The 19867-nt window shown below is 36.6% G+C and overlaps 1 protein-coding gene across 3 annotated transcripts in view; it reads right to left on the reverse strand.

The window, feature by feature from the left end:
- LOC145673804 (transmembrane protein 70 homolog, mitochondrial-like) overlaps positions 1 to 19867 on the reverse strand; it is a 53719-nt gene that overhangs the window by 25366 nt on the left and 8486 nt on the right. For 2 of the 3 annotated variants that reach the window (XM_081743568.1, XM_081743566.1), the window contains exon 2: positions 1618 to 1977. In XM_081743568.1, coding sequence (XP_081599694.1) covers positions 1618 to 1977 — 360 coding nt within the window. Of the gene's footprint in view, positions 1 to 1617; positions 1978 to 11104; positions 11192 to 19867 lie in introns of those variants that run through there. The other variant, XM_081743567.1, reaches the window with a different exon arrangement.

Genomic DNA, 19867 nt, shown 5'->3' on the forward strand with positions numbered 1-19867 from the left:
TTCAGCCTTTCTTATACAGAGATTAAGTATGGCTGTGCAAAGAGGGAACGTAGCAGCGATGCTAGGAACGCTTCCACCGGGAAAAGCACTGGAAGAAATCTTCCTTCTGTAACCACTCTCCTCTCACCAAACTCACGCAATTATTCCAATTTGTGTTATTAAATATTAATTTCGATATTGTTACAATATTCGTTAAAAGAAGAATTATACCAATAATTGTTATATGGAAAAAAAAAATGTAAAAATTGTTACAGTAAAAATGTTCATTTCGGAAATTATTATTAAAACAGAGTTCCTATAGTCTTACTCAAAAAAAAAAAATAAATAAAAAAAAAAATAAAATAAAATAAAATAAAATAAAATAAACAGAAATATAAGCCATTCATTTCACTTGTCTTTACTAAAAAGAAAGGTCTAGCTATAGGGAAGTCTGATTTCGAATAGACTGATTTCATCGAACTTCTAATGAAGAAACTTCGTGAAACTTCGGGTATCATTAAAAAATGAAAATGAAAACTCCCAGAAATTTATCGTCAACTTCTTTTTCCCGCTTAGATTGATGATCCACAAAGAGATTCCGAACAAGATTAGCCTGGATTTGGCTTTGTAAACTTAGTCTTTATAATAAAATTGTCATATACACATATAAAATGTTTAGAGTAATTACATAATACTCTGATCAGAACTAAATAAAGAACATATAAGGTTCACAAAACATTGGATGAAAAGAAAGAAAAAACACTGCTCATATAGAGGAAAAACAACCAAGTCCAATTAATAATTTAGATATTAATTAATAAGAAAGTTATTAATGATATATCTCACAGCCACCAGAAGTGACTGATTATACCCCAAGGGATTTCCAAAAAAGACTATGTACACTCATGTCCAAAATGATTGTCGCATATCTATAACTGTCTTCTTGTAAGAATATAATTTGATAATGATTTTGCAGGATACTTTTAACACTGATACTATGTGTATAATCGGGAAATGTATATTTGTGGTAAATTTCATAGGAAAAGAATTCTAAATACGAAAATTAGAACGAGTAAAACAAAATGTTGCTAAATAGAGAAGAAAGTGCTATTTTCGTTTACGTTATTGTTCTTATTTACGTTATTGTTCTTATTTACTGCACTTTTGACATGAAATTTGCCACATACATGTTTTTACCAATTATACACATACTAACATTATAAGAAATACCGGGCGAATTCGTTATCAAATTATATTTCTACAACAACATATATATAGACATGCGACAATAATTTTGGACATGAGTGTACCTCAAGTTATCACTTATTTTAGTGTAGGTAAATGAAAACTATATTTGAAACTTAGCTAAAATGGACTCAGTTGGCTATTTGAATGTATCTTTCAACTGCCTCAGACTTTAGCATAACTAGTAAATAACAGTAAATAATTTCGCTAACATCGCTTTACAATTTACCCATCTAAAAAAAATGGATATTACTGATTGAAAATAAACGACAATAAATAAATAATATTACATAAATAAATAAAAATACAATGGACACGATATTCTTCATCACAAATTTCTTCAACAAAGCTAAAAACATTATAAAGAAAAAAAAAGTCATTGACAATGTTTACCTCACGTTTTCTCATGAAGAACGTCATAACTTGAGCTTTGTACTCATCTCGACGAGGATTGTAATGTAGCTTAGTAACATATTTCTTGGTCAAATAATGGAGAAGAAACGGCGTGACGTACGTAAAAACACACACGAAAGTACCAACAGCTATCGTAAATCCAAGACTTCCAATTTCTGCTGACTTACGAATAAGCATAGGTTGAGCAAGGAATCCCATAACACTTGTGGAAAGCGAGAAGAACTTCACTGTGCGAATTTGATGAGTCAAGGGACCATTATAAACCAGAATGTCTATATCAGGTTCGAAAACCTCATATCGTGAGGGCGTGTGAGATGTCTGTCGAGGTTGGAAGTTCATCTAGAAAATAAACAAAGAATTACCGTATTAATACTACACTAAAATAAATGTGTACAAAAGACGTTAAGGCAATTAATATTATCACATCTTTCGTAAATAACAATGTTTATAATTACTTACCGATCGTATAGAAAACATTATAGTACCTCAAATTACTCACATAGTAGTGTTTTGCGTCAATCTTTTCTCCAATATTTCGAGTGTTACACTCGGATGCTCATTCTCAAGGGTACACAATGGCTTAAGTCCCTTTTCACAACAAGATTTTCATATTGTCATTTTGTGTCTCAACAGTGATAATTTATGAATATTACGTGAATTTTATCGATACTTATGGTTGCCTACCTTTTCCAATATTATATATATTGCTCTTGTAGTGAACAATTCTTGTATATTGTTATAAAGTAAAATAATAAGAGCAATGTACAACATACTGGGAAAGGTACCCGACCATAAATATATTGCGTAATATATTACACAATATTCATAAACTACCACTGTTAAAACACAAGAAAACACTGTGAAGATGGTGTTGTGAACAACAACTTATGCCACTGTGCCCTTGAGAATGAGTATCTGAGTGTCACCCTCGAAATATTGAAGGAAAGACTCACTTACGAACATTACTGTGTGATTAATTTAAGCTATACCAATGTTTAGTTTAATATCCCGCATCTACGCTATGTAGAATTTTAAAAACTATGATAAATAGAAGAAAGTAATGATGAATAAGTTGGTAAAATGAAGAAAACAGGAAAATCCCGAGAAAATACACAAACAAACATAATTACACAAATCAGTTATATTATTAGACCAACACTGCTTATAAAGAATAACATGTTCAAGGTAACTGATCAACGAAAATTTGGTAAACGGTTTAAAATTATTTACGAAAAAAAATAACCACCTTTCTTTTCCGATTTTAACACGAGAAGTCTTTTAATTACTTTATTCCCAAGAAAACTAATATGAACTTTGAACGAATCAATTTGGTCACTAGACACAAAAGAAAGAAAGCGCACATCCGTGAAAGCATTACGTTCTTTCCAAACAGTTTATAGAATTATTAATGTGTCACCAATAAAAATGTTTTACTAAAAAGTTTAATATTGTTAGCTAAAACTCTACTGAAAATATGATTGATTTGATTTTCTACGAAATTAACATTTACATTTTATGCATAAACTTAAATTAGTAACATGTTTTAGGAGCTAAGATATACATATATAATATAAAGGAAAGCATGCAGTCAACAAGTAGCTTTAAACTCCAGGACCGGAAAGTAAAAAACACGAACCTGACGTTTTCTATTTCAAACATATTAACACGTTATACCAATAAAGAAAGGACGAAACTATGTGAATAACGAATTTTTATCACCGTGTTAAAGTAAGATCATACTTAAAAATGGTCATTCATTGCTTTAATTTTGCAAACTGAACTAATATTATTTCTTCTAATCACACTTTTGGAGCTCAAAAAGAAAGGATTTCTGATGAAAAGATACCTCGAGAACCAAAACCCTTCACAACTGAATATTTCACACGCTCACACGGCACGTCAAAGTCTAAAAGTGCCAAATTTGATTCCGATCGGATATGGAGAGCTCCCTCGTGCATACACGCCCCTAGTATGGAAGACCCGGTTTCATTCCTGGCAGGAGCTCATGTGGTTTTCGCATTCCACGTTAACCTGTAAGTCTACGTTTCAAACAGCGTCGCTGCTGCAAGGAACGGTAAACTTAAATCCAATCCAAACATATACAGAGTGTTTCAAAACAACATCAACAACGTTAGGGAGGTGATTCCTGACACCACGATAAGGCAAAAAGTATAGACCAACCTGGGTGCACTAATGCTTCTTTTCGGAGTTATAGGCTGTCGAAAACATGAAAAAATGAACTTTAAAGGTTGATCGGTAAAAAACTATGGAACCTACCGTAGTCGGGTCAAGACTTCACTTAGGAACTAATATGTGCCCTATAAAAAAAAAAAATATGTTTCAGAATCCTGCGGTACTCACGCAACAATTTTTTTTAGAGGGAATTTGGCTAAGAACATGTAATTTGAAGTACTCACCAAATACCTCTGTAAAAACTGTTGCAGAAGTACCGCAGGATTCTGAAATATGGATATTTGGATAGGGCACATACTACTTCTTAAGTGAAGTCTTGACCCGACTACGGTAGGTTCCATAATATCGGGGCTTTGGACCTTTATTCATTTTTTCATATTTTCGGCAGCCTGTAACTCCGAAAGGAAGCATTTGTGCACCCAGGTTGGTCTATACTTTTTGTCTTATCTTGGTGTCAGGAATCACCTCCCAAACGTTGTCGGTGTTGTTTTGAAACACCCTGTATACTAACAGAATACCTGTTCTTCGCACGGTGAGAATACGTTTCATTTTGGATATAAAGGGGTAACTTTGGATTTAAACAGCACCGGGTGTGTCACTATTCGTCTCAGCAAACCGGAAAACTATGGATTCGACACTAATATCGGTGATTTTCGTTCATTTATATATATATATATACATCTGTGGTTGTGGGCTGAATTTGGATTTAAACAGCATCCGAAGTTTCACTGTTCAGTCAGCGACTCGAAAGCTATGGATTCGACACCAATATCGGTCATTGTTATCATTTTTAAGTATTTTCCCGTCCTCCTCCTCCCCTAACTTGCACCGTCAAAAGTGAAATGATAAAAAAAAAAACTATCCCAGGCCCGAACCTCATCTGTGCGGCAAATTTGGTCGAGATCGGTCTCGTGGTTCAACATTATTAAGGTTTATATATATAAGTCTAGCAGAATATAAGATGTACCTTGCGTGGAGGTATGCCCAAAGTTTTTTTAACGGAATTTGAAAGGTCTTAATCCATAGAATAGAAATCCGAAGGGTGCCAGCTCGGCATTGTTGGGCATTGTGATATACGAGCCCTTTTCAATATGACGCCCTGCGCATTAATGGTATATTTTCTGGAGATACAAATTTGCTTCTTAAATCAGCAAGATCTTCAGTAATTGCGTTGAAATTTTGTAGAGCAAATAACCTTTGTCAAGGTAAATTTTGTACTATATAACAAAACTTCATGCTGACATTGTTTAACAGCGTTGCCAACTCAAATTTATTACTAGTGTAGACATTTTTGTTCATATGAAAGGACAACTTTCATGAAAGAGTAATAAATATTGGAAATTTTGGAAGCATCTGCTGTAAAAAGTAAAACGTGTAAATTGTGTCTGGATTAATTAATGAAACCCGTTTTCATAATGATGATTTATATCAGAGCAGAGCTTGAAGGGAATTTCCCACGGCATTTGTGGGCTATCCAACAAATGTTGCCATATTTTGTTTGCTGTGAATCACTTCAACCACGCAAAATATTGTCTGTATTGTCTAATATCCATGGAAAAACTTCGGTGCGAGCGGTCCCGGGTTCGATTCCCGGTGGGTCACTCGGTCAGAAAAGTGTAACACGCTTTTTCAGGCCAGTCACCCTGAATGAGGTTTTCCTGGGCAAATGCCGGGGTAGTACCTAACTTATAGGTCCCAGGCCGCTTCCTTCCTTCCCCAATCCTTTCTTCCTTCCCTTTGACCGGATTGTGTGCTCGCCGAGGGAACGTCCTCCCTCAAATCGTGAAGGGCTAAATGACCTTAGACGCCGAAAGCCCAGAAATCTAGATCCTAAATCCTAAATTCCCATCATATTATGGAGAGATTTCTGAAAGAACATATAATGCGACATGAACCAGAAGTATGGAATGGAATTTGGAGTGATATGCACATAGAAATCATATTTATGCGATATGGTCATGGACCAGAGGGCATAAACGGTCTTACCCTAAAACCCAATGCAATGAAGAAGTGGGCACTTAGTCTACACATTTTCGACCAAATAGAAAAGGACACGAAGGATATGAGAGAACTGCGACTCTCAAAAGATTGTAATACATCACAAAGAGGAATTTCCAGCAAGAATTATTCCGGATAACAGTGATCGAGAAAAAATACGTCTTAAGCTTGCATAGTTGATAGATTCTCTACAACTAGAACAACATCCATCAGAAATTATAAATATAGCATTTGGAGTAACCTTATCAAAAGACATTAACGTGAATAATGTTGTTGCAATTGGAGAAGCTCAGGTGAAAAGTTTTGAGAAATCATGGCCAGGTTTCTACAATATGATAGAAAGGAGGGTAGTCACTATGGCTAAGTTGAAAAAATTATAAAAATTTCAAGTGAGCGTATAGTCGATTCTAATCTTGTGTACACCCGAGTAATCGGCATGTTTATAAATCGAGACTTCGATTATCAGACGATTATTTCAGCATGATCTTTCACCTGTCCGAACCGCTTTATTTAAAGACAATGGAAAGATGAGAAGTACCAGCAAATCAAAGATGAAAACCATTTTGGCTGTAGAACATTCACAAAGGTTTTATTCTGCAGTGGGTGAAATATTCCTTGATGGTTGTGCTATATTGTGGATAGTTGCATGGCCAACAAACTGAACAGTTAGAGATTATGTTGTTAATTTTTCTGAGTACCTAGAGAAACATCTCAGGCACCCAATAGTTTGTCTCATATTTGATCGATATGCTTAAGTCAGCATTAAAAGCATGACGAGGTCTAAAAGAGCGTCAGAGAAAGGGTCCACAAAATATCGCTTCAATTTGATGTCACAACTCCTATCACAACATGTTGTTTGAAATGAAATCTTTGAGTTTTACGTCCCACGCTTATGTCGGTCAGGCTAAAGGAGACGGTGATGATGAGTAATGAATGGAATGGTGGAATGAAGAAAGTGGGAGGAAACGGGAGAACCCGAGAAAACCCACGCACACGGTGTTTGTCCACCACAAAGTTCACTTGGCGGGGGCTGGGATCGAACCCGAGACCCCAAGCACCAGAGGTGAATGCTCTACCACTGAGCCACCACAACATGTTGTTTCGCAAGCGTACGAAAATAAAGTTCAACTCATAGACATAATATGCAAATATGTAGCAAAGTGGACATTCTCTGAGAACAACTTGGAAACGCTCACCATAATTGGTCAGCATGCAGTGCCTCTTCAAATTAAGAATAGTGTTGTGATGGAACGAATTGATCTTTGAACAGAACATGTAGCTGATGTACTAATTGTTCAGAATGTTGTGATGAGAGTACTAGATTGCAACTACGAAAACTTAAAAGTGATTTATGATAATACAAATATATTTCTTTTACTACTTCACTTTTATAATCTTTACAGTTTGAACGCAAATGTTCTTATGAAATCAACAAGACCAAACAGGATGGTAATAGACATAGGAGCAACAGTTATGAAACATAAGGACATAGCTGACCAGCTGTTAGCAGCTCACGCTCTCTCAGGATGTGACACTGTAGAAAACATTTACAGAATTAGTAAAGGTAAAATAGTCAAGAAGCTTCAAGAAAGCAAAGAGTTACTCCTTAAAGGCCTTCTAGATGTTAATATGGATTCTATTATCAGTAAGGACACACGGTTTATAGGATCATGCTATGTAAAAAAATCTTTTGATACAATGACAGACGTAAGGTTTCACTTCTGGAGTGCTGTTACCGGAAAATATAAAGCAGTACTTGCTCTACCTCTTAAACATTGCCACCAACAACTGAAGCCTTTGCAGAACATGTGAAATGAGCTCAAATTGTAATACGGTATGGAGATCTGCAATGGAACCATCTGGTCCTACTCTTAATCCTTTACAACATGGATGGTGTTACGATAGCTAAAAAAAGGTTCTCGTAGCAGCAGAGGTGCCTACAGGAACAGAAGTTGTTCCGCCACAAATTCTACAAATGATTATGTGCAGGTGTGGAAAAAGCCCTCTGGAAAGTGTAACTGCGCATCTTCTAACCGAAGTTGTACTGTTTTCTGTGGCTGCCTTGGTAAAGCAAACTATCAAAACCCTGCAACGCGACTCAAGAACTTAACAGCTGAAGAACCAGACGAAGATTTCACCGACCAAGGCAATCCCGATGACGAAGACCCTGACGCTGAATGATTAAATACCGAATACGAAAGTAATCAGCTTATCAGTTTGCAAAATTTCAACACGGCTGGAGCAGAGTTGGCTGAAAAATAATCCATTTTATAAACTTCATTTTATAAAGATTAATTTTCTAATCTTTGTTTTACTCAGAATCTAATATAGTGGAGTATTACTATATGCAGAAGTTTCTGTATTTCTTCAAAAACAAGTTGACAATGAAAGCACTGTTTTTCATTATGATGTAAAGTAAGTATTAACAAAATAGCACTAAATCCCAGGAATTCTACAAATAGGTTTCATATTGATATTAATATTGAATGTAACTTAAGGACTACATCATCAATGAGAATGCACTGTCTTTTTTATAAATTAGATTTTCTTCAACTTATTTCCTATTTAAGATAAGATTAGGAAGTAGCAGTGTTGCTAACTGTTACTCACTCTGACTGACTCTGAAAAAATTCTACAAATAGGTTTCATATTGATATTAATATTGAATGTAACTTAAGGACTACATCATCAATGAGAATGCACTGTCTTTTTTATAAATTAGATTTTCTTCAACTTATTTCCTATTTAAGATAAGATTAGGAAGTAGCAGTGTTGCTAACTGTTACTCACTCTGACTGACGAAAGCTACTCTATAGACTAAATATACTTAACTGACCAAAAATCAACTTATTTTTTGAAACGGATAGAGCCTTCTTATTAGTAAAGTGGTTCTTAATTTATACTCAAAATTGAGTTCAGTTTATAGGTAATAATTAGTATGTGAACGTTACTTAAAAAGGGCAGAGCAGAAGCAAAACTTAACAACTGAGTGATACTCTACATATTTTGATTTTTATGTCAGAAATAAGCCAAATGTACTAGACAATTTTGACAATATCCTATTTAGCATGTACTTCAGATTATGCTTCAACCTTACAAAACTCGATTTTTTTTACAAGATTTTAGGTTGGAAACACTGTTTACTTCTTATATTAGGATGTGGTATAGAACTTTATTTAGTCAACCTTAACTTACGTGCAAATCATCACTGCAATTGTCTGAGTAGTAAGTGAATTACGATAGTAAGTATGAATTTCTCATAACAAAAATGATGCGCAAGTCGCCATATTGAAAAAGGTGACGTAAATCAAAATGCCCAAAAATACCGAGCCGGCACCTTCCGAATTTCGATTCTATGGACTTTGAACTATCAGAAACTGCAAAAAAGCATTGGGCATATCTCCACGCAAGGTTTGGCTCAAATTTGGCCAGTTTCTGCTAGACTATATATATCGGGTGTTCTAAAAATGGCGCCCACGAACAACAAAGCGCTATTCTTCAGGTCAAAATAAAACGAAAATGCCATATAATGACATATAAGGCCTCCTTCCCCTGTTATATAAAATCGAAATTTCACTCTGTGGCAACATCGCAGAGTAACTTGGAACCATTAGCATTGTTCTATGAAATCCATTAAGCAGTTACATCGATTGTTATATTAATAAGTGGTACTGTGTCAACATACGTTCACTTTCACTTCCATCTGGAAAGAATCGAGGTAACTATTTGATAGATTGGTAGATCTCTGCGGTTCTTTATTTGCGTCATTGCCACATAGTTCAATTTGCGTCTCCAGACGAGGACCAGAAAGGTAGACAATTATAGATATTTTTTGCTTAATTTTGATTTGTAGAGTAGTACTCTGTAGTCCGTGGGCGCCATTTTTAGAACACCCAATGTAAATTTTTGTTTCCGAAATTATGACGCAAAATTTGACCACTCATAACTTCGGAACCGTTACCCAGCACACCACATTATTTCACATATTTATATAGCAGGTGAGGTTCTATCACTACGTCCAGTCTGATCTCACTCGGTTGAGTTCGGTGCAAGAGTTATTGCTTTCAAAAGTATGATAAACTTCGACCTCTCATAACTTCGAAGACGTAAACCTCAATAACATATTTAACACGCTTATATAGCACGTCAAGGTCTATTCATTTGCCCCGAGTGCTAGGGAATTACTTTCGAAAACTACAGAAATAAACAACAGGTAACGAAGGCAAGCCATCAAACACATAGCACTTAGGTCCAAATACCGGACACTGACACTATTGGACAAAAGCATGTGCGCAGTTTAAGAGATGTCATCAAATATGATCACTTTGCGGCAGTGGCGGCGATTGGACGTTAAAAGTGGGGGGGCAAGACATGATCTGAATATTTGTATATCAATGTTAATATACAAATTTCCCTGGTTGAAACTAAATACATTAATAGGCCATTTCAGAAAAGTGGGGGGGCAACTGCCCCCCTTTGCCCCCCCTAATCGCCGCCCATGCTTTGCGGATAAAATCATTGTGTTCATGGGAAAGAGGGTGTACAAGACATTAATTTCAACCAACGCTGTATTTCTGGACAATGTAGGAAAGTTGTATTTATCCTTCGAAAAAGAAGAAGAACCTATAAAATATTTTTAGTACTCTACCAAGTAGCACGTTAAATGCAACCTTTGCAGAATGTTGCACAATACATAATGTCAAATTCAGGGTTGGCAAAAACCACCGTTTTTATTGAAAAAAAAAACAGGTTTTTTGGTTTAAACCAGTTTTTTTGTTTAAACCAGCTTTTTTTTTTTTTTTTTTTTTTTTTTGTTTAAATAATTTACTCTATGTATTTATATTAGATATGGACAGAAATTAGTTTGTTTCGCCTTGGTGTTAATATGCAACAACATGGTTATGCTGCAAGGGGTCACATAAGCTTAAAGCGGAATCCAAATCGCTTCTCGACTTACATCCAAGAGAAATTGTCCATTTGGACACGAAACCGGGACTCATCATCATAAGTATTCTGCCTTTATTGGCAAGTCACTTGCCGCAGCTGAGAAGCTTCCATGCTCCACTGTCCTCCGCTAACCTCTTCGTCTTCACGTATGATCTTTCTGTTTTTATATCATCCATTAATTGTAGTCTCCTTGCCCCCCCCCCCCTCTCTTTCCCGCCACCATACCCTCTAGGACGTCCCTCATGATACAATCTCTTCTTAGACAATGTCCCAACCAGTTTCTCTTCCTCTTCCTAATAATATCTAAAAGTGTTCTTTTCTCACTCACCATTTCCAACACTCTCTGATTCGTTTTCCGCTCGACCCAACTAATTCTTTCCATTCTTCTCCACACCCACATTTCGAAGGCTTCCAGTCGAACCGCCTTGGACTAATTGGTTACAAATGCAATTGCCGACTCACTCACGAATGACTCCTGATAAAAATACGTTGTACTGATCTTTACATAGGCCTACTTGTTAATACAATTGTCAAAAGTCATTTCAGAAGGACAAAAAGATAAACAGTTACACAAGTAAAAACATTATACCAGAATTATATATAAAAATTGGGAAACTCCCGCCTTAGCCATTGGGAAAATCCTGTTATTACTTTAAATATATTTGTATGTAAAATTTTAAGGTCAACATATCATAATTACTACGCTAAAACTGAGGTATTAAATTACAAATTTGGTATGTAGATATCATTCAATAAAATTAAAACAAAGTCAAATCCAAGTCGATGTTGGAAGCTACGTAGGAAGTTGATAAATTTTGCCAATTTCTATCAATATATTTAAGCAACCTTGGCTTCTTTATAAAACAACAGGCATTCATTCAAGTAGAAATATATAATTTGGTTTCATTTCGTATGTTTAGGCTTAACATCCGTATGAAATACCAAGGTTATCACGGAGAAGACTTTCGCTTAAAGGGACACCTCATATCGCTACTTGGTTTACACTTGAAAGATGGGTTGTGGTTAGACCGTGAATTGAACACGGGACCCCTTGACTAAAAGGTGAAAAGTAGATAAACGTAATGCGGATGGTTTGATATGTGGAAACGTCACCATGAAGTTCACAAGATTTAAAGCACTTTTCGTTCTTTTTTCTTTCTTTTTTTTTTTGTTTGTTTGTTTGTTTAAACCAGTTGTTTCTTATGAAAAAAACAGCTGGTTTAAACCAAGGTTTAAACCACCTTGGTTTAAACCAGCCAACCCTGGTCAAATTATTAAAAAAACTGTTGGAATATGAAGTGTTCGATATTGTACGAAGAAAGAAGTGGTAATTGTGGAGAAACAATATGACTCTGCACCGGGAAAATAGAAGCAATTTTGTATGCAGTGACCAAAAAGGACAAGTTGGTGCGTGCTTTTCGCACGAAGAACAGTTTTAACGCTAGGGTTGCCAACTCTGAAAAATAAAATGACCGGCACCACTTCACAAGAATCTAGGATTTAGGTTTCTGGGTTTTCGGCATTTATGGCCATTTATCCCGTCACGTATGAGAGATGACGTCCCTCGGTGAGTATACCATCCGGGGAAAGGGGAGGAAGAAAGGATTTGGGAAGGAAGGAAACGGCCTGGGGTCTATATGTTACGTACCACCCCGGCATTTGTTTGGTGTAAATGAGCAAAACCTCATTCAGGATGGCTGGCCTGAAAAAGCTTTTTACACTTTTTCGACGGAGTGACCCCACCGGAAATCGAACCCGAAGGCGATAGCGTTAGCGACTACGCTATGCGGCGCTACACCAACTTGTAAGTCTCAAGACAGATGAGGAATAATGGTTAAGTTCCGATAAGTCCCGCTGAGCCGAACCAATGTACTAAGGAAAGTAAACGAAACCAAGCCTACCCGATCCGTAAGTCATTATTGTCATGTTGGAAAGCCTGTGAGAAATTAATGGAATAAATGCCAAGAAAAATTATATTTTAATCCTTGAAATATATAGTTGAGTCTGAGAAAGTAGTGGTCAGCTGGCAACCCTTTTTAGCCACCGTCACTTTGTGCTTGCAACATATATACCCTTCCCCGTGCTGGCCCGCTAACTCACGGTGGCCCGAACCGGTATACATTCTTCTTACAGACCACCTACAAGTTGGCGCGCAGATTAAGAATAGGTCGTCAAACTAAAACATCTTTTCTACTTTTCTGGCTTTAAGTGATTCCCTAAGACATTCTGCATGGTTATTTTTCTGACGCTTGTGCAAATAACTGCGTACAAAATGATAATATCCGTGCAAACTGATGTACCATGAAAACGATCACTGATGCAAATATATATATATAAGCACAGTAAAGTAGAGTAGGTTAGGCTAGGTTAGTACACTGGTTAACCCTTTAATGGGCAAGCATTTATAGCATTACCATTAAAATATTTAGTTTGCTTTTATGGTTGAACTATGTCTTCCTGATCATAATTTCGTAATTTTTAAAATATTTTTGTACTTTGGTTACAAAGTACAGCGTGTTTATTTCAAAGCAACATTGCCATAAAATAGGTCTTATGTGTAGCTACTGCGCAACATTGCCCTATTATGGTCAAATATCATAAAAATACTCTCAGTAATTACCAACAGTTTCGTTGAAACATTTTTCTACAGAGCAAGAAACCACAAATAAAAAAATAAAAAAAGAACCTTCGCGGAACATAGGAAATAAAGCTTCTACAATACTAAATTTGACTGTCCCCTGCTGACGAAGATTAGAAGTGACCTGCAAATCATGTATATGAATATAGTATGAAAGCAATCATGCCAATTAAATGATCACTGAAGTTGTAATTCGTGCGGATAACGCAATAGAATGCGATGTTTCTTGAGAGCAACAATGCCCACTAAAGGGTTAAGGTATGTTAGTAAAGTACGGTAGGTTAGGCTAGTATTCTGCAGATGGTGGCCCTGGATTAGGCCCACATGAACCAGTTTTTAACATTGTATTACTATTTACTTGTCGATATTTTAATAATCTTGCTTAGAATTAGTCCTCTTTCATTTCCGTCGTTCATTCTTACGTGTTAATCACAAATATTTCTAATTTTTGTGCTTTCTTTCGTCTGCACTAAATATGTATTCCTGAGCAAAATTAGTACCTTCCAACTGTTAAATGTTGCAAACTACACAGTATTCAGATATAATCCTTACCTTCTCATGTTTTCAATCAGCAATATAAACTATACCTAGTACAGTATTATGTAAATAACTTTTAGAGGATAAATGAGGGCGGAGCCTCCTATCAAATACACATCCCTGGGATATCAAAAATTAAAGAACGCATGCGAAAATATTTCTTTCCTCTACTAGGTTACCACACAAGGGGGTACTTATATTCAAAGAATATGAACTTCTCTTAGCGTGAAATGCACTCTTATTGCCTTAGGAAATGTTTCTTATGGGAAAAGTTGCATTAATGGGTGCACAGTAACCTTAGAAGGGTTGACTATTATTACAGAGTGCGTACACAACATAAAACCTTCAGTGTATGAAACGAATCAACTTAAAACCACAAACCAACTTTTGCTAGGTGGCCTCTAAAAAGGACGAATGCTACCCAACACAATCAGGTTTGGAGCGCAGCAGGGAGACCCGAGCGGAAGCGAGAGAGTGCGTCCGTAGGAAGCAGGTGCGTTAGCAACGGTGGATATACGCATAAACTGATATAGTGGAAAAAGAAAAACATTAGGTGCCTTGTATGTAGCACTGCCTTGCGACACTTCTATGATCACATTGTACACTGCCTTCACATAACACTTAACTTCATTATGTCTTTCTTGTTGAGTACTACGTGGTTAAAAAAAAAAAAAAAAAAAAACTTTTCATTTTGTATTTCTACCATATTATACAAGTAAGAAGTAAGTAATATCCTGATATATTTTGATTCGTTGTACAATCCTATTCTGAAATCTATTAACATATTTCTTCCGTGAATTTTACAAACTTGTTCCCCCATAAAACAGAATAACACCCAAAATTTTTGCCCATTTCACTACATTTGGTTCGAATCTTACTCCTCTCTTATCACTTTTTGCTCTACATTCTTGTGTTTTTCTCCATCACTGCATACACATCCTCGCTTTGTTAATAAGACTGTGGGTTTAAAACCCTGCCATATTATGCTCTATTGCCTGCTGTAGATATTCCAACGAAATTTGGCATGCACATTACGTACACTGCCGTGTCGTGACAAAACGCTGTAACTTTGGCGGAGAAGTTTTGCGAAAATGAGCCGTAAAGTTTTCATCCGAAAATGTGATCTGTAATAGTGTAGAACCAGTGTAACTAGGCAATAATGGTCAACCAATCAATTTTCACCAAATTTAATCACACAACATGCATTTACGTAACATTACATGTAACCACGTGTTTCCAAAGTCAAGATACACTGGTTCTACACGATGAAAACTTTACGGCTCTTTTTCGCAAAACTGCTCCGCCAAAGTTACAGCGTTTTGTCACGACACGGCAGTACAGTCCATAGTATGTTTTAAGTTAGATTATATTCGGGTACCTGTGGTCAGGATCGCTCCAGGTGTACCATATCTGAGAAAAAAAATATATCTATCTCAAATTTCCCCTATTCTCGTACATCGTGAACACATGTGCACAATACCACTTCAAAGCTTGTTCCATTCTGAAGAGAATGACGAATTAACCATGATACTCGTTAAAATAGTCCTATATTTTAAATCCTTTATTGTATGCATTTGATAATAGTATTTTTCAAGGTAGATTATGTTAGAGTACCTATCGTCGAGGCCACTTCAGGGGGTGCCAAATTTCAAAAAAGGGATTATTTTGTAGGAGCATTTTCCCATTTTACCCCAAATTCCCCTTGTATCGTACACCATGCACATACATACATGATACTCGTACAATTTCAAAGCTTGTTCTATTGTAAAGAAAGCGATGTATCATGTATCAGCCATGACACTCGGATGAATAGTATTGAAGCAGCAGCTACTTAACTGAAAGACATTTTTCTTTAAAAATTCAAGAATCCAAAGAGTTAACTAGATTTGGAAAAAAAACCCTCTCTTTTACTTTGAAAGAAATGAAATATGGATTTTTTCTGATTTCCAGTTGCCAACATGCTCTCTTATAATATATTTTGCGAAAACCTTTGTAATGTACAATAATCGTACTATACATCACATATTCCACCAGACACGCAAGAAGAATTCGAGAGTTTCCTGGTCTCCTTTTTAATGCCAATATACAGGGTGTGTACAAGACCACCCGTCCCAGGCATTTTTCTCGGCTCGTAGTGGACTTAAATACTTCAAACAAAAAACTGAATGTCAAAATCATATGTGGAGAATCAAATGGTGATACTTCCATATCCAGTGGCGTAGCGGAAATACTTTCACGCGGTGTCAACTTCAAAATTTCAAATTGAAAGTGGTATCAATCTCAAATTCTTTGGACGCATTATTGAAAAAGAAATTACTTTTATAGGAAACAATTTTTGCTAAAGTCTACGGTTTGGCATCTACGAGTGTTATTTGCTGTTGAATTGCTACTATCAAGACCACCCGTTCCAGGCATATTTCTCCGCTCGTAGTGCACGTAAACACATCAAACAAAAAATTGAATGACCAAATCGAATGTGGAAAATCAAATGGTGATACTTCCAAATCCAGTGGCGTAGCGAAAATATTTCCACGGGGTGTCAACTTCAAAATTTCAAATTGAAAGTGGTATCAATTCCAATTTATTTCGAAGTATTATTGAAAAAGAAATGGCTTTTATAAAAAACAATTTTCGCTAAAGTCTACGGTTTGGCATCTAAGAGTGTTATTTGCTGTTGAATTGCTACTATCAGACCACCCATCCCAGGCATTTTTCTCGGCTCGTAATACACGTAGATACTTCAAACAACAAACAGATTTGGTGTCCCAAATAATTCTCTGCAAGACACTGTCACAGCAGAGGCAAGGAGTGAAATTGTGTGTTCCACGTAAGTTAGGAAATTCGAAAATACTTTCCCCGATGTACACGGAAAAGAGTTGAAATGCCATGGGAAACAATTAGCTGATCGCTTAATGCCATTATCACGAAAGAAAACTGAAACTAGTTTACTTAACTGAACAACTAAAAATCAATCACAGGTTCAACAAAGATAAACTGAGTACTGTGAAAGATTTTTACTACAAGTTTATGAAGTGACATCCCAATTTGTTTCTTAGATTACCTGTCTACAAGTATATTGAGAACAACGACATTCAATAAGGAATAAATCCTATACAAATTAGTGTATACTGATGGAGAAATATTCTTTTCCACCATCACGAATATTGAGCGCGGATGAGACTGGTATTGTGTGTTCATGTTAATCCCAAAGTGATATGTGAAAAATAGAAACGAGCTGACGTTGAGCAAACTGGACAAATTGACGTTGAGTGAAAGAGGTCGGAATATAACATTGAAGTTCTGCATGAGTGATTATGGTCAGTATGTACTGACCCTCTTCATATTTCCGCATCAGAGAACGGGAGACTGATGGTTGATGCTTCTGCCGAGGGTATTGTTGTAGCACAAAGTATTGATTGGATAATGAATGATATATTCTTAATTTGGTTGCAGACTTTGTGAAATTCTGTCATCCTTCTCCTCAGAATCCAGTTCTGTAATTGATGATGGACATGCCAACCATAAGGAACTGAATGTGATTCAGTATGCCAGGGATCACAGTATTCACAGGACTAGCTCAGGAGAGTAATGCTCCCGGAAGTAGGAACGAAAAACACAGTTCTGATTGGTTGGTGTTATCTATGTCTTGCCACGTTCCATTCAAATAGCAGAATTCAGACGGTGGTTGTTGTTCTTGTTCCTCGTGGCCGAGTGGACTAGCGCTACATGCTAGTAACGAAAATCTCTTTTGGCGTGAGTTCAAATCCGGCCCGAGTAAAGTTTTTTTTTACATTTTTATAACACTTTCTAAATTAAAATAATACGAAAATAATACTCAAAAATGTGAATTACTTACTTTTGTGCAGATAAGTAGTAGTAGTAGTAGGAACAGGTTAGAAGCCCCGCAGGGCTCATTTTATTGCCCTTGTACTCCATGATATAAGGCTCGTTTTGTTCCCCTTGTACTAAATGATATAGATTTTGTGACCAACTTAACACAACTGACTAGGATAGCGCGTAAAACAGCTGGCTAGAGTAGCGCGCGAAAAAAACGTACTTCCGGGAGTATTACTCTCCCGAGCGGGTCGTGTATTCACTGCTCAGAACTCCTCCACATACCACTCGTAAGACTCAACCCATTAACAGGTGCTTTATGAAACCGTTTAAAGACGCATACAATGAAGCTTGTACACTGCGGATGCACAAGGGTGTTGGAGTAAGAATAACAGAATACGATGTAGCGCAACTTCTTTCAGAGGTACACCGAAAGGTGTGTCGCATGATCATTGATCTTAATGAATTTGTTTGCACCGGAATATATTCAGTGAACTCTCAGGTATTCACAGACACCGACTATCTATCCGCAAACGTGATTCGTGTTGCAACATGTTACACTAGGCCTACCTATGAAGACCCACACTTCGGCAGTGGTTGAGGAAAAGTGGGCTACTTCTTGTTCGTCGTCTGCAGCGGATCCATGTTCTCTACATATGGCCGAGAAATCAGAATCTTCTCGTCCATCAACTAGTAAAGAGCTCTGCATTAGTGAATCGCCATTATCGGAGAATCGCAAGAGGTGTTTAGCGTCACGAATCAGAAGAACTGGAGGGAGTGCGACTCTAACATCTTCACCATATAAGACGCAAATTGAATGAAAAGTGACTTTAGCACACGAACTACCAAAGGAAGGTCGCAAGTAGCTAAAGAACCATCACACGGACAAAGAGAGAATATGACCAGACTAAAAGGAAAGCACCACTGAATGAAACGTTCAATGAAGACTCGGTGTAGTGTGAATCCTGCGATGGCTTATGAAACTGTATCCCTATCGAATCAACAGATACCTATTAAGTATGTGATCACTGTCGGCTTCGTGTCTAGGTGTTCTTATTGTTTCTTCTAAGTGTAGAATATGATGCTTAGAGCCCGCCAATATTCGAAATATATGAAATGTAGCAATGTGTATTGTCATTTGTTTATTACATTATTTTTGCATTTATGTCGATATCTTCGATTTGTTAATGAAGTTCACATTAAAAAAAAGTTCAGGCTTATTTTGGAAAAATTTTTCATCTTTTTACCAAGGGGCAACTCAATGTGTTAAAATGTCCGGGGCTACCCCTTTTCCGTTAAGAATGTGAAATAATATTTTCATGTTTAACTTTCTAGATTTACTTTCAGAAAATGCTTTGCACTCTTCAGTTAGGTACCAATTTGTGCAAAACAAAAAGTTGGATGCCATTAAAAACTCCCCACCTGAAATTATGGGAGGCAATGCCCCTTTACACACCCCTCCTCTCTTGTTACACCACTACAAATTTTATGACTCCTGATACAGACCCGACCATGTTTTTAAAGCTTTCCTATCAGCTCACCACAGGCTGTCAGTATGGAATACACAATTAGGCCCGAATTAAGCTCAATAATGCGATCAGAGCTGCAGCATTCACTTGTACCACCCTGTAATCCAATTTATAAAATATGATTACTTCCTTTTCCAGCAATTCTACCTGATTTCCTATATTTATGCGATGTACATTGTTAAATCAGTGTGCAAAAGCATTTTTCTCACAAGTAAATGCTGCTACATACCAACGAAAGATACAAAATTCGTACCGAGAGAAACTACATGAAATGAATGTAGTCCGTTTAAAAACAATGTTACTGGAAAACCTGGACGTTATCAATATGATTGTGTAGCATGTAGGAAAAACATTTTACATATGAATGTCCAGCTAGGGGCGCGCAATGTAGGAATTACAACGAATATAATCATTTTGAAATTTTGAAGATGACACCCACTGGAAATATTTCCGCTGCGCCACTGGACATGGAAGCATCACCATTTGATTCTTCGCATTTGATTTGGTTATTTACTTTTCTGTTTGATGTGTTTACGGGCACTACGAGCGAAAA

Source organism: Thermobia domestica, chromosome 17, assembly GCF_964235325.1.
Source record: "Thermobia domestica chromosome 17, izTheDome1.hap1.1, whole genome shotgun sequence".
In the NCBI taxonomy this organism is placed as follows: Eukaryota; Metazoa; Arthropoda; class Insecta; order Zygentoma; family Lepismatidae; genus Thermobia; species Thermobia domestica.